This window comes from Schistocerca americana, chromosome 6 (genome assembly GCF_021461395.2).
Source record: "Schistocerca americana isolate TAMUIC-IGC-003095 chromosome 6, iqSchAmer2.1, whole genome shotgun sequence".
NCBI lineage: Eukaryota > Metazoa > Arthropoda > Insecta > Orthoptera > Acrididae > Schistocerca > Schistocerca americana.
The window spans coordinates 525,469,023-525,493,637 of NC_060124.1; the positions used below are offsets into that span (position 1 = coordinate 525,469,023).

The 24,615-nt window shown below is 38.7% G+C and overlaps 1 protein-coding gene across 1 annotated transcript in view; it reads left to right on the forward strand.

Moving 5' to 3' along the window:
• LOC124619654 (coiled-coil domain-containing protein 170) overlaps window positions 1–24,615 on the forward strand; it is a 451,315-nt gene that overhangs the window by 286,613 nt on the left and 140,087 nt on the right. Inside the window, exon 7 of the mRNA XM_047146186.1 lies at window positions 4,849–4,993. Within this exon, the coding sequence (XP_047002142.1) occupies window positions 4,849–4,993 (145 nt within the window). The remainder of the gene's footprint in view (window positions 1–4,848; window positions 4,994–24,615) is intronic.

Here is a 24,615-nt window from a genome sequence, read left to right on the forward strand (position 1 = left end):
AAATATAGTTTTGTAAGTGTCCAAAAATTCTCAAAAATAATGTATTTCTCTTGTAATTGTACAATGAAATTAGGAATGATTGTTTTGAATTAGCATATGCCTACTGTTCTCAAACATTTTGAAAGAGCAGAACTAAGTTTAAGCCTATAATTGACAATAATGTACGAGTTTATTGTGGCACTTGTGAATGTTCGAAATTTCACAGTGTATCACAATACAGACAAGTATTGGTACAATCAGTGAATGATTATACATAAGCAACGTGATCAGTAAAATAAGTGAATCTAGAACTTCAAATCAGCACATGGTTCTTGTAAACACAGTCTCACACTAAGGAGAATTCCATAGTTGACTTTTATATATAAATAAACATGCATATTGCACAGGTTTTTTACTTAGCTGATTCTGTGCACACTTATATGCTTGTGTGCTGAAGAAGCACACTGGAGCATGAGTTTATCTCAGTGAAAATTGCTAAAATAGTGTAGCACCCACAAAGCATGTCTTCTACCTGTTGCAGCTAACAACACAGTAACCAACTGTGAAACATTTCTTTATTCTGGATTCAAATTTTATTATAATCAGTTCTCCAAGAAGGCATCAATATGCCACAGAAATTTCAGTTTCTGTGTGTGTGTGGCATCTAACCATGCCTCAGAGTAGCTTGAATTCCCACTTTTGGTGCACTCGGCAGTGTTCAGTGTATCAAGTAAATGGCAGTCAGTACGGCTTCAGGCTGAAATAATTTTCCAGTTTTACGGTTCAGAAGCATACAGCATGCTTTGTTATTAAAGTTCCTATTCATGTGTTCAACGATTCTTTTTTTTTTTTTGTGGTGTATATTTGATGGTCAGTTCATACTGTATAAAAGGTTTCATTTCACTGCTCAAATATTCACCTCCATTATCTCAGAAAATGCTCATCCTCAAACTGAAATGTACGAGGGCTATCCACAAAGTACACTACGTTTTGGAATTAAAAATAAATAAAGTATTGGAAATTTTTTTATTATATACAGATGAAAGCCACACTTAAATACTACTTTTCTACATAGCTGCCATTTAAATTAAGGCACTTATCGTAGTGATGGACGAGCTTGGAAATTCCTTCATCGTACAATTCGGCCGCCAGGCCTTCAACCACGTGGTTAATCAGTAACCCGGTAGAAATACGATTTTTGTGGATTTCCTGGAAAGAGGCACTACAATAAACTCTGAAAGGTATTGCCAAACTCTGCACAACCTCAGAAGAGCAATACAAAACAACCGCAGGGGAAAGTTGGTCTCAAAGATCTTGCTGATTCACGACAACGCCCGGGCCCACACAGCAAATGCCACTCGTGAAGTTCTCGAATCTTTTAAGTGGGAATTGTTTCCTCATCCACCGTACAGTCCCGACCTGGCACCGAGCAACTTCCACTTATTCCCAGCAATGAAGAAGTGGTTGGCTATGCAGTGTTTTGATGATGATGCACAGGTTCAAGAAGATGTAACCACGTGGTTGAAGGCGCAGGCGGCCGAATTTTACGACGAAGGAATTTCCAAGCTCGTCCATCGCTAAGATAAGTGCCTTAATTTAAATGGAAACTATGTAGAAAAGTAGTATTGAAGTGTGGCTTTCATTTGTATATAATTTAAAAAATTTCCAATACTTTATTTATTTTTAATTCCAAAACGTAATTTACTTTGTGGATAGCCCTCGTACAATGGCCATGCCTTTGTGCTGTTTGAAATATTCCAGCACTTTGTATTAATTATGCATCATATAGGATGGCAGAGAGAAAATTAGACAGTGTAAGTATAAAGGAAATACAGTAAAATTACAGAAACGAGGAGCAGAAATAGACTCACCATTTATTTACAATCAATACATATATATAAGATGTTGAAGGTGATCCCCTGCGATATCAATATACACCTGTGCACATTTAAGCATATTCAGATACACCTGGCATAAAGTTCAGATATTGATGGCGGCATGGATGATGTTGTCTTTCAGTTCATGTACTGTATGTGGATTTATTTTATAGAGCCTGCTCTTCAAATGCCCCACAGAAAAAATCAAGTGTTGTTAGATCTGGCAAATGTGTTGGCCATAAATGTTCGCTGACAGTTCATTCCTCAGTGAAGACATCATTCCAGGAATAGCTGAGGCATGTGGCATGTTGCCACATCTTGCTGGAAGATGCAGTATTGTCTTTCACATTCAGTTAGCTGAGCACAAAATGTATAAAAAATTTCCATATATGCAACCATTTTGAGGATAGTGTCAAAAAATATTGGTCCAATGACGCGCATTTCCGCACCAAATGCTGATTTTTTTTCATCATGGATTGGTTGCTGATGTACAGTGTTAGGATCCTCCATTGCCCAGTACCTCACATTCTGTGAGTTCACATGACCGGAAAGGTGAAACCATGCTTCATTGTTCATGATGTAATGGAAAGGGTCTTACAAACCAAGCCATGTGCAGTAATCCACATGTATCTCATTGTCATCATCCCTTAATTGCTACACAATCATCACATGATATTCCAATTAAGACTTTTCAATATCCACAGGCATCTCCTCCTAGTTACATGTGCCTATAGGACCAGTTTACATGTAGACTTCTTTGGGCTCTGAATAATTCTTTGGCGAATGTCTGCAATAACTTCTGGTGTGTAAACTGAAGGAATTCTTTGTTGTTTTACATTTTTCACAGATGAATAAGTGCTCCAGTTTTTATACAGACTCTGTGTTGCTCTCTTTGCTGTTAGTCCCCTATCAGGATAACTGACCCTGAAAATTTTGCCTGTTTCTTTAACCGAACCTGTTCACTCTATTTCAGAAGTCAAAATATTTCATTCACATTCAAAGGGGATGTGGGCTACTTTTAACTGTTCACCCTGTACAAACAGCTTTAAAATCAGTAGAGTCATTTATAAATGTAATGACATACCTCCTTCTGTCATAAGGTGTGGGAATAATAGGACCCATAACATCACTATGAACTAACTCTAGTTGCTTTTCTGCTTTCATTCACTTCTCATCGTGCAGAAATCTTGTTTGTTTACATTCCATGTAGATGGTGCAGCATTCTGACGTCTTCCTGTTTTCAACATTTATTCCTTCCATGAAGCTCTGAAGCACTTTTAAGCTTTGTATAATTCTAATGACCTAACCTGTCATTCCAGATTTGTAGTATTTTGTTAGGGATCAGCCATTCAGGAGTTTCAGGCTAATATCAGAGCATACATTTTTGTCTAATTTTTTTTCTGCAATCACAGTATCCTTTCTTCTTTCTCCTTTTCCATGCCACTTTTGAGAAATGTCGCTTGTTCTACAATTTTTTCTGCAGTAAGATCCAACAAATCTAATACATGCAGCATATCTTTCATTTGAAATTTCCAGTTTCTGAAATTCCTTCTACTGAAATGTAGAACTCAGTATTTGATTTCACTTTCTTCTGACATCTGCAGTATTAGGCTGATAAACTAAAAGAAATACTTGCACCATGTTATTGGTTTAAACTTCTAACTATTAATTTCCCTTCTGTGGGCCCACAACACGATGCAGAAAACTCAGTGACAGAGTGTTACTACAAGCAGCAAATACGCAAAGCAAGGAAACTCGATTCTAATGAATCTATCTGCACTTGAAAGTATGTGTCAGACACACCCATAAACAGCCGGAGATGAACATTCTGCACAGTGTAAAAGCAGAGATTCACCACTAACAAAGTTGAATACAGAGTATAATATACAACTGCTATTCTTTCAGCTTCCATCTCGTTTGATGGCTTGTCACTTAATGGCATTGGCACATCTTGTAACACAAGAGAAGAAACTACTGGATCTGATATGTTTGACTTCGCTTTGTAATCTTAATCACCAAGCAAATTGGCACAATGATCAAGACCCTGAAATCATAGTCAAATGATGTAGACTGAAATACCCATACACCTGTATAGAATTTTCCACAGTTCCTTGGTTTTCTGTGGTTTTCTTTAAATTGCTTAAGGTGTGTTATTGATTTGCTCCTTTGGAAAGATTACATCTAACTTTCTGCCCCATCTTTGTCCAACCTGTGCCACTGATCCATCTATAAAGACTTTGTCATCAACAGGACATTAAACTGTAATCTTCCTTCATTCTTCATAATCTTCATGAACATTTGTGGTAATGTTAAACTAGGAGTAGATAATAATATATAGTAAATACTTGATATCATTAAGGAAACAATATTTTGTCTTAAAATAGTGGCTTTCTCACTAATTTTAATTTGTGGAAGTGTGTGGTCACTGTGACAATTTCTCTGCAGTTATGGATGATTAGCTATAGTAGTCCTCCAACTGTATTGGATTTAGTAGAATGGATTTAATAGAAATCTGTGAACTATGCATTACTCAGTTTAGATTAAAATGTACTCACCAAGAGGCAGGAGGAGAGAATGCACATACAAAGTTTAAGGAAATTTACAAGCTTTTGGAGCCAGTGGTTCCTTCTGGGAGAAGGGTTGAAGGGGAAGGAAGAGAGATGAAGAAGAGGACTGGTGAGGTTAAGGAAATGAAGTCAACCAGAACCCCAGATTGGGTAAGGCTTTCCAGATGGAATGAGAAGGAAAGACTGCCAGTTATGTTGCATTTTCAAAAATTGATTATTTTTGTGAAAACATTACTCATTTTGGGATGCTGGTAGTATTTTAGATTTACTACAAATGTACATATGCTGCACTAGTTTCTTGAATACCATGTTCATATGAAATAGAAAAACAGTGATGCGCATCTTGTATAAGTAAGATAATGATTTGTTTCTTACATGGTTTACAAAATTTTGAGGGTTTTTATCACCATATTCCTTTATTCCAGGAAAAGGACAATCTAGAATTGCAACAAAGGGCCTTAGAACGGGAAGTTGCAGATCTTCGGGATAAATTTTCTGCTACAAGTAGAAGCCTAGGTTCTGTCACAAACAGTCTTACTACTCAAGAGGGTCTAGTCATTCAGCTAAAAGGTAATGTAAGTGATTTATATCTTGCAAAAGCATTGTTTTAGGTCTAGTGTTTTAAAGTGAAAAATGTTTGGATCTCTCTCTCTCTCTCTCATTTTGTGTGTGTGTGTCTGTTTCTGGGGTGGGGAATGGGGGGGGGGGGGGGGGAATTGAAGAAAGTTTCACCTAATATGGGTGCAATATTGTTGTTTTAGAATATGTAGTTATCATTAACCTCTTGGATTCCACTGCTCTTATCCTGGCAAATAGTTCAAGCTACTTGTCCCAGTAAAAGAAAAACACATTATGAGATGCAGACTTTTTTGTTTAAAGTGTGATGAGCTACTGACGTGAAACATAAAATCATATCTCAGTAAGCACATATTTTTCATATGTAATAAGAAATAATCAAGTCACATGCAAAGTTTAAGAAAGTTTTATTTCCACTGATTATACACACATACAAGACAATGTCATCTTATGATATAAAAAAGTTAAAATTGTGGTTCTCTTCCTTAAATGATGAATTCCATGCACCTATTCTTCCTGGCAAATTGGTTAATTACATCGTCAATAGGACAATCAATGTCAGGGTGAGTGTTCAACAGAGCTAAGCCATTAAGTCAATCTTCCTTTACTGTTGACCTCAAAGATTCTCTGTACAAGAAAACAGTATAATATTCACAACTTTTCTCAAACAAATGCCAGACAGAATAATATATTGAGATCACTAAAATGGCCGCAACTTTTCTCATTGGTACGTGTTAATTATCTATGTGCCAGACAGAAACGTATAAAATACGATGACGCGGACATGCGTTCTACATAGGAAAGTACAACTACTCAATAACTCGATTCAGTCGAGTTGACTGATGAAAGAAACAAACGAATAGCATGCAGGCTGACTGGTGAGGGCGGCACAGGTAGCAGTTTGGGCGACCTGACAGGGTGGGGGTGGGGGTGGGGGTGGGGGTGGTGGTGGGGGGGGGGGGGGGGAGGGAAGAACAGAATAAATAGATAATCGTAAATGAGCTACAGAAAAATAAAGACTGCAAGATATGTTGCAGGAACTAAATGAGAGTTGAAAGAGGAAAATTAAGTATGAAGGGGCGAGAAAATAAGAAAATAGCATTAATGAGGGGTGATACAGGGAAAAGGGAACAGACAAAAAGTTGTACTTATAAGCTCAATTTGATGCCAGGTGTGAAATAAAGCACACATTCTATCATTAAGTTCACACCTATGGTGTTTGAAGGTATCATTGCTGAAAAGGACAATATGGAGCTGCAGATACATAGGTCTTGTTCACCTTGTTATATGTTCTGTAATAGCTCTCCTGCAACCACGTTATTGTGGACAGACTTCACTTGAATATAACTTCCTTCAGTTATCTCATTGTTGACTGCATCTTAAACCCTAATCTTCCTTTCTTCCTTCCTTGCTTCCTTCCCTCCTGCTTTCCTTCCAAAACATGACCAAGGGTAAATTCAAACATAGTTGCAATTTGCTGCAAAACAAAATATATTTCAGCAATTGCTTCAGACCTCATACAAAGCCGGGGTGGAATTCGTTTAAAGAAATAACTACCAATATCAACATCCTTTTTGCAGCAGATATTCCAAGTTTATTGAGCGTGCTGAAAGACCTCCTCTGGAACAACATATAGGGCTTTCATCAAAGCCTCTTTCACAATGTTTGCAGTGTCCTTTACATGCTCATTTGATTCAGAAAAATGAAGAATCTTGCAAGAGACAGGGTGGGAATGCACAGCATTGCCCCCTCTTTCATGGATAGATGCTAATGGATCAGCAGATAGCTGAAGCTGGACACACTGTTGTTATGCAACACCAATGTCTGTTCTGTTGTGGTTGGCCCTTTGTTTCAGGGTGCATTTACATCCTTGCTTTGATAACCACTGAGAAGTGTGTGGCATCAAGAACTCCCCATCATGCCATATATTATCGTTTCTTCCTGTTCCATTCTCATATGGAACATGGGAAGAATGATTGCATAAATGCCTTCATGGTTGCCGTAATTAGTCTAATCTTGTTTCCATGGCCCCAACAGGAGCAATATGTAAGGTGTTGTAATATATTCTTAAATTCCCAGCTTAATACATGTTCTTGAAACTTTGTAAGTAGATTTTGCAGAATAGTAGGTTTCTGTCCACAAACATCTGACAGGCCAGGCTTTTTACCATCTCTGTGATAATCTCCCATGGATCAAATGAACCTGTCACCATTTTTGCTGCCTCTATTTGTATATCTTCAGTATCATTGACCTATTTGATGAAGATCCCACACACTTGAGCAGTGTTATAGGGTGAGTCACATATGTGTTTTCTAAGCAGCATCCTTTGGTAAGTGACTGCATTATATTTGGAGTCTGACACGTGCTTTACATACAACTGAGCCAATGTGAGCATTCTATTTTGTATCCCCACAAATTGCTAAACTCAGGTATTTGTATGAGTTGGCTGATTCCAATTGTGACTCATCTATATTGTAGTCATATCTTATCAAGATCTAACTGGATGTTTGTGCAGTGCTTTTTTCCTGGTAGGACTTCACTGTAGATAACTGCATGATTTGCAACATTTCTGGGGTTACTGTTAATATAAAACAATAAAAATGTGACATGAGTTTTTCCTGCTGGGATATTGAAACTATCATGAATGAAATCAAACAATGGAAAATCCAGGATGGGTTGAAAGACAGAATGAAAGAATGAAGTGATAGTTATTCCACATACCAGAAGTTCAAACTGCATCTCTGTGTGGGTGTCATGGATGGAATCAAGAAATGGTTGACCATTCTTGAATCACATGGCACCAAAAGTAAAGCCATTTATATTCATAAAATTTATACGCATACAAAGTATTATATATCAGAGCTCTGTCTTCATCTCATTTACGAGCACTTAAGTCAATGTGGGAGCTTATTAACAGATAACACATGTATTATCCTCTATTATGTTATAAATAAATATTCCCATCCTATCCTACTGCCCATTACAATCATAGCACTATTTAGTAAGCTGTATGATGTCGACAGATGAAAAGACTTTACGATATAAAGCTTATAAGTTGTATCCTTGGTGTGCACTGTCTTTGCTATGTGCACAGGCAGTATCTTTAGTAAATGTATTTTTGCGCCAACTGACTTAGCTCCACATGTTGTCAGTGTACCTGAACTTGTATGTGTGATAGTTTATTAGAACAATGGTAACATCCACAGTTCAGTATATATTTAACAACATATTACGATGTAATAAGTGTCGTACTCATCGGATCTTGTGGGACTCTCACAGTCAAAAGGTTGCATTTTGACAATGACATGTACTCATGTCAGATAGCTTTATATTCTGACAGAATGTAAGTAATGTACATTTATCTCCAATTTTTATAATTGAGCTACTTTCTTAATGAAATGTTTGCATAGTTATGTATATACACCCTGTGCTTCTCTTTAGTATTTTTGTGTTTAGGTGACTTTGCAGTGTCTTGAAAATGGCCATAAGGCTGAAATTGCAATAGTAACAATAAATATTTTATACAGTCAACGGCGAATATGATGTCTTTTAAGAAATATTATATGACCGTGAATCCCAACCATGAGAAGTTAATGAAAAGTAAAGCCATTGAACAATATCATTGTGGCTACTGCTTTACTACACTGTTGGGAGTCTTCACTGTTTTTGCCCTCTCATGATCAAAGAATAACAGATTTATGCAATTTTAAGACTAGAGACCTGTGTAGCAAACAGAAAATATACTGATAATTGTAATTCTCTGTTATGGCCATCACATAAGCCTCACCATAGAGAGTACAAAATCTAGTGTAACCAATAGCTGCAACTTCAAGTTTTTGGCAAGACAGGGGTTGAGATTCCCTTTCAGTTATCCCAGTGTAGATTTTCCAAAGTTTCCCAAATTTGCTTACAATAACATTAAGCATTACACTGAGGTCGCAAAAGTCATGGGATACTTCCTAACATCTTGTCAGACCTGCTTTTGCACAGTGTAGTGCAGCAAGTCCTCTGCAGATATAATAAGCCATGCTGGTTCTATATCCATCCATAATTGCAGCCGGCCACTATGGCCGAGCGATTCTAAGCACTTCAGTCTGGAACTGCGCTGCTGCTATGGTCGCAGGTTTGAATTCTGCATCAGGCATGGATGTGTGTTATGTCTTTATGTTAATTAGGTTTAAGTAGTCTTAAGTCTAGGGGACTGATGACCTCAGATGTTAAGTCCCATAGTGCTTGGAGCCATTTGAACTATAATTGCAAAAGTATTGCTGGTGTAGGAGTTTCTGTAAGTAATGACCTTTTGATTATGTCCCACAAACATTGAATTGGATTCGTGTTGGGTGATTTGGGGTGCCAAACCATTTGCTCGAATTGTCTAGAATGTTCTTCAAACCAGTTACAAACAGTTGTGGCTTGGTGACATGACCCATTGTCATCAATAAAAATTCCATTGTTGTTCAGAAATATTAAGTCTGTGAAGCTGCCAGTGGTCTCCAAGCAGCCAAATATAACAATTTCGAGCCAATAATCGGTTAAGTTGGACCAGAGGGCCCCAGTCCATTCCATGTAAAGATAGGCCACGCCACCAGCTCGCACAGTTTCATGTTGACAACTTGAGTCCACAGCTTCGTAGGGTGTGCGCCACACTCAAACCCTATGATCAGCTGTTACCAATTGAAATCTGGACTCATCTGACTGGGCCACCATGTTCCAGCCATGTAGGTTCCAACCAATATGGTCATGAGCCCAGGAGAGGAACTGCAGGTGATGTTGTGCTGTAAGCCAAGGCACTTGTGTCAGTTGTCTTTTGCCATACCCCATTAATGCCAAATTTTGCTGCATTGTCCTAATGGATACAGCTGTTGTACATCCCACAATGGTTTTTGGGGTTATTTCATGCAGTGTTACTTGTCTGACAGCACTGACAAGTCTAAGCAAACGCTGATGGCCTCAGTCATTAAGTGAGGGCCAACAGACACTGCGTGTCTGTGGTGAGAGGTAAAGCCTGAAATTTGGTATTCTTGGCACACTCTTGACACTGTGGATCTTGGAATACTGAATTTCCTAACAATTTCCAAAATGGAATGTCCCAAGTGTCTAGCTCCAACTACCATTCGACTGCTCTGCCAATGCCGTGCCCTTTAATACCTTGTGAACATGATAATTACTGCCATCTGTGTTTGTACATATCACTATCCCATGACTTTTGTCTTCTCAGTGTATAGTATCTACCTTAAGCAATTAAGCCACATTATTTCATAAAACTTGCTATAATAGCAGAAGAATCCCATAAACACCGTGTCATAAGAGTCAAATTAGATATGAAACACAAGTAACCTTTATTCTCCACCTTGTTAATTTCAATTAAGCACTACATTATTCTGGTAGTTTCTCTTTGTTAATTCTTATCCGTATTGGTCACAAAATAACTGTGATGAAACTTAAACAGCAACCTAAGAAAAAACTGTCTGGAGTAATGGAATGCCTGGCGCCAGTGCAATGAGACATCGTCATGGGGAGAGGGGTGTCATCTTGTTGACGAATTGCTATGAAGTAAGAAGACATTCAGAGTGTAAGAGTATGTATTCAATACACCAATGCTGAAAAGTACACCGCCACTACTTCTGAAAGTAGAGACAGCTTTCAGTTACAACAGGATGCCCATATAAGCTGACTGCATGAGAAAGCTAGACTGGATAATGTCACAGTTTCTCAACAGTGTCTTCAAGCTGGCTGGTGACCTACTGAGTGACTTCCCCCTGAGGGTGTCCAGCCCTCTGCTGGGATGCATGTTTGAGTCTGGGCTGGTAGCTGCCTGGCTACCCCCTCACTGCCCTCCGATCCTGGTGGACTACCATGTTGTTGATCACTGCCGAGCACAGGCATATGTCTTTGACATCAATCATACTGGGGGCTACGGTTTGAGTACTGTCCTTCTTGGAGTTGTACCCCATAGTCCTGAGACAGGCAAGCAGCCTGGGCATAGCTGCCACTCCCCACCCACCGGTGCGCAGTCTCTGTCGGCTTCTGCAACCTTGCTGACATCAGCTGGCAGTGCTGCCTGTGTATGCTTCCTCCTTAGTGGCCCTGCTGGCATCAGCACACATAGCTTCCTCGGCCCTGTACATCACCCCAACAACCTCCACTCCAGTGGTGATCTCATATGTGTACCCAACGTAAATAAAGGGTTAATTCATTCATGGATGTCTGCATTAGTGGTCTGCTGCTTCATTCCAACAGCCATCATTCCCTCAACCCAAGTCCAAGTGAAGCAAGTGGTGCTTCATTCTGACCTTCAAACACCTGATACGTCCACCACTCTTGACATTCTAGTGTTAGAAGCACCTAACCGCTTCAGTAGGGGTTGCTGCTACCTCTACATCAGCAGCCCCAGCTCACAGTGTCAACATCATCCATTGTGGCTCTCTCTCTCTCTCTCTCTCTCTCTCTCTCTCTCTCTTTTCTACACTGCAAGCATCATGGCAAGTCAATGTATTTTTTGTTAGGTATTTTAATTGTATTTGTATGAGCAATACAAGGAAAGTAGACTCAGGTGAATTTAAAAAATGTATGTTAGCTTGAACCCTTTGGAACTGGTGGTGTGTTCATCATGAGCAAGGAGTATTACACATTGCATTGAAGGATGTAAAGTTATAGTCATGAGTATCCATTCAGGAGGAAAGGTTATGTTATAATAAGAACTGTTATATTAGTAGTATATTTAAGTGTCATCATTGTCATTCAGTTTTGTTCTCTATTGTATGTTGCATTTTATATGATTGTTAGAGGGTCAACCATGCCTTTTTTACTACCACAGGGGGTTACCTTAGAAGAAAAGTTATGAATTTTAGCAGCCAAAGTAACACTGTTGTGAGCAGAGTTTACAGATATAGCAAAGAAACTAAAAATTAAGAAGGAAAGGAACCTACCTTTGTGCAATTTGTCACTCCAGAGTATGCAAAGAAGAGGCAGCTGAAGTGTGGTGGTTGGTCAGTTAAAAACAACCAGTATCTTTCTCTGGCAACAAGGAATACTAGGCTTTACAAGGAGGCTTGAGAGATTAAGTAATAGTAGTAGTTGTGTGGAAACAAGAAATGAGGAGAGTGAAGTTGTTTGTGTGAGTTTCATTGGTACACAAAGTACTAATGCTGTGGAAGTTAAGGCGAGTATGTATCATTATCAGGTTCAGTATCTTGTGAAAATGTGGAGTCCGAATTAGCTGTAGTTTCAGATGAAGTGAGTGTGTGGTGTACTGAAGTAACTGAGTGTGGGAATAGCAATATGGATGATACTGGTTTAGGTGCAGTAGTATCTACCCCACTGGGTGCCAATGGATGGTGTTTAGAGGCCATAGAGTCTGTGCTAGTTATATGGGGAAGTGCATGTGCTTCTCATTATTGTTTTGTGCAGAGTGTAACTGCAGACAGTAATTTTACTGTAGGTATTGTGAAGGATCCATGAGAAGGTATTGATGATGTTAATATTTTTTATTTTTCTGTCTGGTGCATGCATGAGTAAGTCAGATTGTTCCTGATACAGAAGCAAGTCACATACAGGTGTCCATGTAAGAAGCACGGGTTTTCCAAATTTAGTCTACACACTTGTAGTGGTTGTCCCTACGCCTTGTTGATGGTCATTGCAAATGCGGATCACACTGGAAATTACAAGCATTTGAGCTTGAATGGTAAATCTGTTGGAATCATTTGGATGTGTGGTAGCACTACATCTTCTCCTTTAAAATATCCTTTTAATATTGTAGCTTTGATCATATAGTTCATATGCCAGATTGATATTTCTGAGAAAAATAATATGCATTCCAATTTTTAATACCAACACATGTGGTGGCATGCTTGGCAAATGTTACTAATTGCATATTTCACAAAAGTTTTGACTGATTGATTTGAAATTTTGACGCAACATTGCATTGGAATATGCCTATAGTTATTATATGGCTCCTTTTTAAATATGTTTGTGAAATGTTTGAAATGTTTTGCCAATAACTTTAGTAGTAAAGAAGTAATAAAACAAAATGTCATGCCTGACACAGCAGTTTCTCAGGCATCACGGTGTTACGACATCAGTCTCCTGAACTAAGTGTCATACGGTGACAAAAATTTGCTAGCACATTTAGTGATACATAAATGTTGCAAATGGAGTTTGTAGTAACAAAGTAATACATTAAAACGCCATGCCTAAAGCAGTAGTTATACTTCATGTACAGTGAAAGAGTAGTAAGCGATAACCTTTGTTCCTTTTGTCATTTTGTGGGGGATGTCAGCAAGAAAAATTTTCACAAAGATTTGAAATTATAAATTATCATCAGTTTGTTGCCAGTCACTAAGTGCTCTTATTCTCAAATACTAGATGCCTAAATCTGGGTATTTTGTACTTTGGTGTGGTGGCGCCTCATTGAACTATATGTCATACTTTTTCTAGGTACCTTCATGGGTGTTTGGAGAATAGTTCACCAAAGTTTCATCACAATCAGATGAATGGCTTAGGAATGCATGAATTACAAACATACAAAGAAATATTCATTTTTATATATTTAGATGAATGCAGATTCATCACCACCTATGATGGCGAGAAAGAAAAGAAAGATGAAAAATGCTTGTAAGGCAAGTGATCAGGCCAACAAGACTAAAAACTTCTAGGAAGGTGCACCTGAGGGTCAGGAGGTCCATAAAGTTGACAATATTTGCAATGTTATGGGTACTGAAGGTAGGAATAAACATTGTGCAATTGTTCAGTGGGTGGACACCATTGTATGCAGGGAGACACTGTTTCAGCCAAAGAAGACTGCTGCAAACAACACACAGTCACAAGATTCTATTGACATGAAGGTAGAATCACCTAAACTGTGTATGAAATCATTAAGATTCAGTTCACATGATACAGTGCTTGAAGGACACAGGAAAACTGGTTCAATGAGAAAAGGTACAGGAAAGCATGGCATATCAAGAAGTAGTCAATCTGTAATTAGCTTTAAAGTAAAGGGAATAAGTAGCACTACTGTTTAATATGTTGTATGCAGTAGTTCCATCTGTAGGTTTTATATGAACGTAATATTATGGATGTGTTTTCTGAAGGAATGTAGAGGTAACTTCTGTTTTATGGACAAAGTTCCGATGATGTATGAAAGCAGTGAGTTAACAAATCACTTTATAAATAGGGAGAAATGCCAAGCATGATAAATTAATTGAGTGGACCCATTATATGTTAAATAATTTGTTCCAGGAATTTTCTGAGAAGAAAGAACTTGTGTAATTTTATTCTGCTAACTCGTTAAGTGACAGTTCAATAGAGTGATGTCTATGTGTAAAAACAAGAGAAGCTTATCATATTGTCCACCACAGTATTCTCCTCTGGCAGTTCCTAGCTGCATCTTGCACATGAATCACACAGTTTTGTTACAAAATTGGACATGGGTAAGACAGCTGTATTAACTCTGCTAGTGATTGTTGAAGAAGAGCCGAGAAAGTCAAGAAGAAGATTCTGGACTCATTGATGGCCCGAACGGTGAAGTGCTGGCAGAGGAACACTACATAATGCTGTACAGTGATCTGAGATGTGTACTAGTAGAAGTTATTCATTAACTCAATTGAATCTCCACTTCATTTTCAATTTTCAATTGAAATTAGTTAAAGTATAGTATCTAATGTCAGTTTGCGCATGCACAGTATCCATTGTCTCAATGCTGTATTGACTACCATCACTCTGAAATAATATGCTTCATCACATAGATTTCAAGATCGGGACTCATTTTGTAATTTCATTTTAATGGAAGAGAAGATTTTTTTAGAAGCTTCTTATCATAATAGAAAAAGATATTTACCAAGACACAAACATGAGGCAGTCCATAAAGCCAAGAGATGGGTTTATACATTTTACACAAAGTTTCATAATAGCAAAAACTTCCAGTGTGTAACTTGTGTCCTACATAGAATTACAGTCATATTAAGATTTCTGGGGTAAAATTCCGATCATTGGCCTATGCACTGAGAATTGCAGCAAATACATTATTTATAATAAATAATATTGATTAGTGCAGATAATACTCATATTATAACAAATTGTACCTGAAATGATGCATTTTTGAAAGATCCCCAATTGGGTGATGCTTATGTTGATACCATGTATTCTATAATAAAAAAACTCCATAGAGTATGGCAGCTCTGAAGTTCTGCTTGTGGCATAAAAACAATGTTGCAACTCATTGGCCATGTTCGTCTCCAGGAGGAAAAATATGAGATGCCAGATTCTTCATTTCAGGCTTAACAATGTAGAGGAATGTGGAATTCTGTGCTGTGACGCCGCCAGCTATTCATCCACATTCATTTTCACATACTGTGAGAGGGTTGCTCAAAGCAACGAAAGGACAAGAGGACAAAATGGAATTTATTTTGTATTGTTATGCCTACATACACCGAAGAACCAAAGAAACTGGTACACCTGTCTAATATCATGTTGGGCCCCTGCAAGCATGCAGAAGTGCCGCAATATGACATGGCATGGACTCGACTAATGTCTGAAGTAGTGCTGGAGGGAACTGTCACCATGAATCCTGCAGCGCTGTCCATAAATCCATAAGAGTATGAGGGGATGGAGATCTCTTGTGAACAGCACGTTGCAAGGCATCCCAGATATGCTCAATAATGTTCATGTCTGGGAAGTTTGGTGACCAGTGGAAGTGTTTAAACTCAGAAAAGTGTTCCTGGAGCCACTCTGTAGCAATTATGGACGTGTGGGGTGTTGCATTGTCCTGCTAGAATTGCCCAAGTCCATCGAAATGCACAATGGACATGAATTGATACAGGTGATCAGACAGGATGTTTATGTATGTGTTACCTGTCAGAGTCCTATTTAGACATATGAAGGGTCCATATCTCTCCAACTGCACACACCCAGAGCATCCACCAGCTTGAACAATCCCCTGCTGATGTGCAGGGTCCAGGGATTCTTGAGGCTGTCTCCATACCTTTACACATCCATCCACTCGATACAATTTGAAACAAGACTCGTCTGACCAGGCAACATGTTTCCAGTTGCCAACAGTCCAGTGTCAGTGTTGATGGGCCCAGGAAATGTGTAAAGCTTTGTGTTGTGCAGTTGCCAAGGCTACATGAGTGGGCCTTCAGCTCCAAAAGCCCGTATCAATGATGTTTCATTTAATGGTTCACACACAGACACTTGTTGATGGTCCAGCATTGAAATCTGCAATAATTTGTGTAAGGGTTGCAATTCTATCACATTAAATGATTCTCTTCAGTCATTGTTGGTCCCATTCTTGCAGGATCTTTTTCCGGCTACAGCGATGTCAGGGATTTGATGTTTTACCGGATTCCTGATGATCACGGTACACTCGAGAAATGGTTGTATGGGAAAATCCCCACTTCTTCACTACCTTGGAGATGCTGTGTCCCAATGCTCATGCACTGACTATAACACCACATTCAAACTCTCTTAAATCTTGATAACCTGCCACTGTAGCAGCAGTAACTGATATAACAACTGCACCAGACACTTGTTGTCATATATATATATGTTGCTGGCCGCAGTGCCATATTCTGCCTGTTTACATATGTCTGTATTTGAATACGCATGCCTATATCAGTTTCTTTGGTGCTTCAATGTATAAAATGTGTCAACATACTCCAGAATGAGATTTTCACTCTGGAGCAGAGTGTGCACTGATATGAAACTTCCTGGCAGATTAAAACTGTGTGCCCGACCGAGACTCGAACTCGGGACCTTTGCCTTTCGCGGGCAAGTGCTCTACCATCTGAGCTACCGAAGCACGACTCATGCTCAGTACTCACAGCTTTACTTCTGCCAGTATCTCATCTCCTACCTTCCAAAGCTGTGAGTACCGGGCGTGAGTCGTGCTTCGGTAGCTCAGATGGTAGAGCACTTGCCCGCGAAAGGCAAAGGTCCCGAGTTCGAGTCTCGGTCGGGCACACAGTTTTAATCTGCCAGGAAGTTTCATATCAGTGCACACTCTGCTGCAGAGTGAAAATCTCATTTTGGAAACCTCCCCCAGGTTGTGGCTAAGCCATGTCTCCGCAATATCCTTTCTTTCAGGAGTGCTAGTTCTGCAAGGTCGCAGGAGAGCTTCTGTAACGTTTGGAAGGTAGGAGACGAGATACTGGCAGAAATAAAGCTGTGAGTACTGGGCGTGAGTCTTGCTTTGGTAGCTCAGATGGTAGAGCACTTGCCCGCAAAAGGCAAAGGTCCCGAGTTCGAGTCTCGGTCGGGCACACAGTTTTCATCTGCCAGGAAGTGTCAAGATACTGTTTGTCAAGAAATGTAAACCGGAAGAAATCGAGAGTCTGTCTTTGTTTCAAACCCGGAGGAATGGTGTACCATGACCTGGTCTGGAGGAATGAACTGCCTAGTGCCTTTGCAGCAACATGACATCAAAGGGAGAGAGGCACTATCATCATATCCAGAGTGCAAGAGTACTTACTCAGTATAGCGACACTGAAAAATACATTCACCATCACTTCTAAAAAGCAAACTTGAGTCAGGTACAACAGGGCATTCAGAAAAGCTGACTGGACAAAAAAGCCTGGTCATATAAAGTCACCATTGTTCAAAAGTGGTGACCAAGTACACCATCTTGTTTTGCCTTTCAGGCAAAAGTGCTGTCAAAAGGAAAGCAGTAGCCAGCTCAGCACACATAAATAAGACTTGAGGCTGGCCCTCATGCTCAGATGTGTTCAGTTGTGTGTAGATGTTTGCAGGCAGTATCCAGGCGTATACATGATACTGAGCAATGCCTTCAAGACTAAGACATCTGTAATTCACAGTGATGCAACCAGTCACCTGCTCTGGATTTTAGCTCAAGAAGATAGAGGCATCTGCCTGGCAGAAGAATGTATCCCAACCACTTGGCATATTTGTACCTTTGAGACACCTGCTGGGTGATTTCTCCCTGAGGTCACCCCCCCCCCCCCCCTCTTCAGTAGATCACATTTTCGAGTCCAGGCTAGTAGCTGCCTGGTCAGTCCTGGTGGATGATCCTGTTGCTGCCCAGTGCAACCATACACCTTCAATGTTGATCATGCTGGTGACTACAGTTTATAACAGAACGTAAGATCATGTATGTCAGTAATTTCTTTACGTGTAATGTTTTATGTAAATATAGCCTTTGACTGTGAGTTTAACAACTAAGAGACAGTTATCTTTGGTCATGCGGAAAGGAGGTCGATCTTGGGTAGAGGTGGTTAAAGGGCTTGGAAAAGGAAGCGTGGGCTGGAGGAGTTGATGATACAGATGTGGTGTAAAACAATGTTTTATTTTATATTTTTGTAGAAGTGTTAAATGTGAATAAATGAATTAAATAGTGATGTGCAAAACTAATGTACCGTTTGCCCTCTAAAAATCAAAATACCACGTCGCCCTACAAACCAGTTAGTCTCATCCAAACACAAAGAAAAACCGCGGGAACATCGCAGTGGAATCACCTCTAGACTTCATGAAGACAACAACGCAGCCATTGATATGAGTTAAGTACCAAACTGTTCGTACTTGTTAACGACCTCGGACTATAAATTTGAATCTCCTGTAGTGCCTGAAGTCACCATGTGGACAAAGGAGTAGGACAACTCAAAGAAATGTGGAAATCTTAGGAAGAGGTCTGTTAAACTTGGAGGCTCATCCGGGATATTACAGTTAAATGCGATGGGACTAATTGTGCTTCATTTTCGGGACATTACAAACTTTATAATTCGTAAAACGTGAATAACATTGTACACGTTTTTCCTGGACCAGAAAAAGTTGTGTGAGAACCAACAAAGTGCTGGCTTATCGGAGAGGTGGACCTGTGATCGACGTCGTGGTGTGAAAAGATAAGTACAGTTCTGCTTTGTTTTAAACTTTTCGTCAAAACTGTGTCCAAACACGTGGTGTCATCATGACGCTATCAGAAGAAATTAAAAAGGAAGTTGGAGAAATGTTAGACTCGAACGTGTGTGGTGTAAGTAACGATCCAGATGACTCACAAACCGAAAGAAAACCGGATCAACAGGGCTGGGTAAGTTTACTCTTTGCCAGAATGGGACAAATGCAGTCCGAATTAACAAGGGCAATGAACTCAAATAGTGACTTCCTAGAATCAAAAATAAATGCATCCAGTGAATCGCTGGAAGCAAAAATGAAAAGCAACGGGGATGTACTGAAAGAAGAGATCTGAAATTTAAAACTTCAATTAGGAGAAAGTTTGAAGGGCGTGAACTCCAAAATTGCAGCTATAGAAAATAAGTTTGTGACCTTAGAAAATAAGTTAGCCACAGTTAGCTCAAGTCAAGGGAAAGAGATTGAAAGGTTAACTGCAGCTCAAAGAACTGTGGAGGAGAGGGTAGACAAATTAAGTCTAGATACAGAATCAAAAGTTAACTCCTTAGATGCTGAATTAAATAAGATACAAGAGTCTGTAACATGTAATTTAAGTGTAATAGACAAGAGATTCACTGAAATGCAAGATAATTTTGTGTCTAGAAATTTATGTATGAATGGTGGAAGTGTGTGGCGTAATTCACCTGTAAAAAGTTTTCCTTGTGATAATTTACACCCTGTAGATTTTTTACAACACTGCTCTGACAACCTTGTTCCTGGCATGTCTAATAATCTAAAGATTAAATTTGTCAAAAAATTTCTTGAGGGAGAAGCTTTGTCTTGGGCAAACCAACATTTTGATGAGTGGAAAACATTTGATGATTTTAAGAAGAGTTTCTTAAATAAGTTTTGGTCTGAGACTGAACAGGGTAGAAAAAAAGTGAATTTTTAAATGGGCCTAGCTTCAGGGGCAGAAACCACTCAATGAAAGACTTTTGCAGGGATCAACTTAGGAAATTGGTGCATCTAGATAAACCCTTCGACGAAATGACACAAATTGATGCCCTTAAAAGGAGGTTATCTGAAAGAATACAGTGGGAATTAGTGCATGGACCTGACGACTGTTTAGACCAGTTTCTAAAATATATAGACAAATTAGACAGGGCAATGGAGAGAAATGTGCAACTGTTTAGTAACGGAAACCATTACAGTGGGAGGTGGAATTCTGATTACCGTGGGGAGAACCCTAGAAGGGACGATAGAGATTTTCAGAATGAACACCAATATGATAGAACAAGACAGTACAATGCTAATTGGAGAGGGAGTAACTGGGAAAGCAATGGTGTAACTAGGAACAACAGATGGGAAGGTAACAACAGAATGAATACAAATTGGAGGAGTGACAATAGAGGTAGACATCCGGAAAACTCCGGACCGCCTCAATGAGGGTCCACAGCTTTGGGGCGAACAGATTTAAACATAATAGGACCACTAACTTTCACACAAAACCCAATACTGTAAATAACTGTACCTTTAACAAACAGGTTAAAAACCAGGAATACCAAGTGAATTATATAAATTTTGATAAAAAATTTTGGGATGCTATGTGGCACAGTAGACCACCACAAAATAAACATAGGAGAGATCAAAGTTCTGACTCAGTTCTGGATGAGGAGATGTTAAATGATTTTTACAGCTGGGCAAGAAGGGGAGAGCAAGCTAATAATGAAGAGAGTAATAAATGTTTTAGTTCAGAATTGGGGGGGTTGTTCACACAAGAAGGTAATAGTGAATCAGCTGATGATAAACCTAAGCAATAGGAAAAAGAATCAACCATGGAAAGTGGAAAAACAGAGAGAAATAGATGAAACTGGCAGTAAAGTATACCATAGTAGTGATGATAGTATTTTTGATGTGAAAAGTATGGTAAGCAAACCAGTAAGTGAGTACAATGTTTTTATTGAAATAAATAATGAAGTGTTGGAACTTGATGATAGTTGTGGTGATGAAGCACAGGAATATGATAAGAATAGTGAAGTGACAGCTGAAAATCAATTGCTACATGTCTGCCCTGATGAGTTCATGGTTAATCAAAGTGGTGATAACAAAAGTGAAAATATTGTGAAAGAATTAGATTTGCGTGATATTATTGAAAGTAAAGGAAGCCAATTCTTAGAAATCATGTGGAACCAGTATAATGAGAGTTGTAGTAGCAAAGTGTTTTGGTATTGTCTAAGTATAATTAGTAGAGTTTTATGCCCATGCTGGTGGAGAGTAAAAGAAAGAGTCTGAGTGAAAGGTACATAAACAGTAGGGAGATATTTTGTGTGCAGCCAAAGTGTAAACTTGACACTAGTAACTTAGAATCTGAAAATCAGGTAAACCTGATGAAGACTGAAAGGGAGGAAGTAGATGGAAACTATAAAGAAATTGAAAAAGATTTATTATATGAAGTCCCCAAGGGGAAGGCAGATGAAAAGGAATTAGGCTGTCCATACATTAAAATAAGAGTAAATCAGTGGGAAGGGCACTGTCTTATTGATACAGGAAGCCCCATATGTGCAATATCAGAAAAATTTAGAGATAAAATTAGAGATGGTAAGAACTTTGTAGAAATGCCGGTTGTAGGGGTAAAAATCAGAGGTGCCACTGGTAGGCAAAGTAAGGTAGTTAAGAGTCAAGTATTGTTAACGTTTGAAATTGAAAATGTGGAGTTTGAGCAGGGTTGCCTTGTGGTCCCAAGGTTAGAAGAAAATATCATTTTTGACATGGATTGGGTCTTAAAAGTGGGTGTAAGCTTCTCTTGGGAAGATAAGACTGTTATAATTACTGAACCTGAGAAAAATAGTATTCTGAAAACAGAAATGTACATCCTTAACTGTAGTTATTCTTGCAACCATATCAAAGCTGTTGTAAGCAAGGTAGATAATCAAGCCATAAGTGATAACACATCCTCTGATCTTATAAATGAACAAAATTTCAAAGAATTAGTCAAAGTCAAATTGAAGAAAGCTGTAAATCTAAGTGAAAGTCAGAAAAATCAGTTAAGAGAAGTGTTATGGGAATTTCAGGATACATTCAGTGAGAGACCAGGGAAGGTAAAAGACTATCAGCGCAGACTTCAACTCAGAGATCATCATCCTTTCTTCCTAAAACCATATGGCATTCCATTCTCCAGGAAAAAAGATATAGAAAGGGAAATCCAAAAAATGGAAACTTGGGGGATTATAGAAAGAAGTAGAAGTGCGTACAACAACCCATTAGTAGTTGTGTCTAAGAGAAATGGTGGGGTTAGACTTGTACTTGACTCTAGGCACCGTAATAAGTTTTTGATTAGAGAAAATGACCATCCTGACAATATGGATGAACTCCTGCACAAATTTGATAATGTAAAATTTATGAGTAGCCTAGACTTGACATCTGGTTTTCACCAAATACCACTTGAACTTGATTCTAGGAAGTATACTGCCTTTTTGTATGGTGGCAAAAGTTACCAGTATTGTGTTGTCCCTTTTGGATTGAATGTATCTGTGGCTGAATTTATCAGAGCACTGGATTTTGTATTAGGTGATGAATTGTCTTCAAAATTAATAGTATATGTAGATGACATTCTTGTGCAACTGGAAAAACCTGGGAAGATCATCTAAACCTTCTGAGACAAGTCTGTTCAAAATTGAGGGAAGGGAGAACGACCGTAAAATTGGAAAAATTTTGTTTTGGAGTTAATGAACTGAAATTTTTGGGGCATAATATTTCAGAAAAGGGAATCTTACCTGATAAGGATAAACTTGAGGCCATTGTAAACTTCCCTACTCCCAAGAACAAAAAACAACTCAAGTCCTTTTTTGGTCTCACTGGAATCTATAGAAAATTTCTTAGTACCCAAACTTTAAATGCAAACTGCTTATGTAACTTACTAAAAAAGAATACTGTTTGGGATTGGACACAAGAATGTCAGGATGCATTCGTGGAAATAAAACAACAACTGTCCCAAAGTCAAATGTTGTATAGACCTGTTATGTCGTTACCATTCTGTATAATGACAGATAGTAGTGAGGCAGGTTTAGGGGCACACTTGTTTCAAAACATAGAAGTAGAAGGAAAATTAGAACACCATTCTATTGCTTTTGCTAGCCGGGTTTTACAAAAGTATGAAAAATCATATACAGTCACAGAGAAGGAACTACTTGCCATCCACTGGGTATTTAATAAGTTTAAGAGTTATCTTTTAGGGCATAAGGTAATTGTTTTCTCTGACCATAAAGCTCTATCGTATATTCAGAAGTGCAGACTCTATGATGACCGTATAACAAGGTGGGTTTTATTCCTTCAACAGTTTGACTATGAGATCAAATTTATTCAGGGTAAACATAATGTCATTGCAGATGCCCTTTCCAGACTACCAGTAGGTGCAGATGTTGAAAATACTTATGGAAAAGAGGAGAAAGAGTTCAAACTTATGTACTTAAAGGGTGTAAAAGATGAAGCTGAAATACTGAAAAATCTGTAATGATATTCGTAGAAACCAAAACCATGATGAAAATTGGAAGTTGGTTAAAAGTTATATAGGGAAAAAGGGAGGAGAAAAGGTAGATCAGTATCATAAAGTACAAAAAGGGATTTTGTTTAGGAGACCTAGACCTGACTTAGACAATTGGAAACTATGTTGGCCTGAGCAATGTATTGACACGTTAATCAGTTACATACATGAAAGCTTCGGACACTGTGGGGCAACAAAATGTACACAGAAGATACAGGAAAATGTATACTTCTATAATATCAGTTTTGTAGAAGTGTTAAATGTGAATAAATGAATTAAATAGTGATGTGCAAAACTAATGTAACGTTTGCCCTCTAAAAATCAAAATACCACGTCGCCCTACAAACCAGTTAGTCTCATCCAAACACAAAGAAAAACCACGGGAACATCGCAGTGGAATCACCTCTAGACTTCACGAAGACAACAACGCAGCCATCGATATGAGTTAAGTACCAAACTGTTCATACTTGTTAACGACCTCGGACTATAAATTTGAATCTCCTGTAGTGCCTGAAGTCACCATGTGGACAAAGGAGTAGGACAACTGAAAGAACTGTGGAAATCTTAGGAAGAGGTCTGTTAAAAGTTTGAGTACACTGAGCAATGAAGCAGCCTGGGTGTGGCTGTCACATGCCATCCAAGGCACACAGTCTGTATCTAAAATGAATAAAGGGTTAATTCGTTCAGGGATGTCTTTATTAGTGGTCCTCTGCTCAGATCCAGCCAACAACATTTGCTCAACTATGTCAGTGGCTCCCATCCAAGATAACATGTAATGTCCTCCCTACCAAGAACTCCTCAATCCAGTCAGAATTTTTGTAATACTCCTTATGATCGTACTTTCATTAATAAATGTTGGTGTGGTACTGAGCTAGTTTCTTTCAGAAATCAATAAATACTGCATTCATCTTGGTCCATGACTTCAAAATGTCACATGAAAGAATCACGAACTGGGTTCACATGACTGACATGAAAGATGTTTTTGAAATCAATGCTGGTTGGCATGTAGGAGATCATGCTGTTCAAGATGCTTTATTACCTTTGAGCTCAGAATATATTATATGACTCTATGGCAAATGGATGTCAAGGGTATTGGGCATTAATTTGTGTATAACTTCTGCTACCCTTCTTGTTGACAAATGTGACTTGTACTTTCCTTCAACTAACTGACACAGTTTTGTGTTTGAGGGATCTTTGTTTGAAAGAGAGGCTAACTCAGCCAAAATTTCTAATTTTGTTT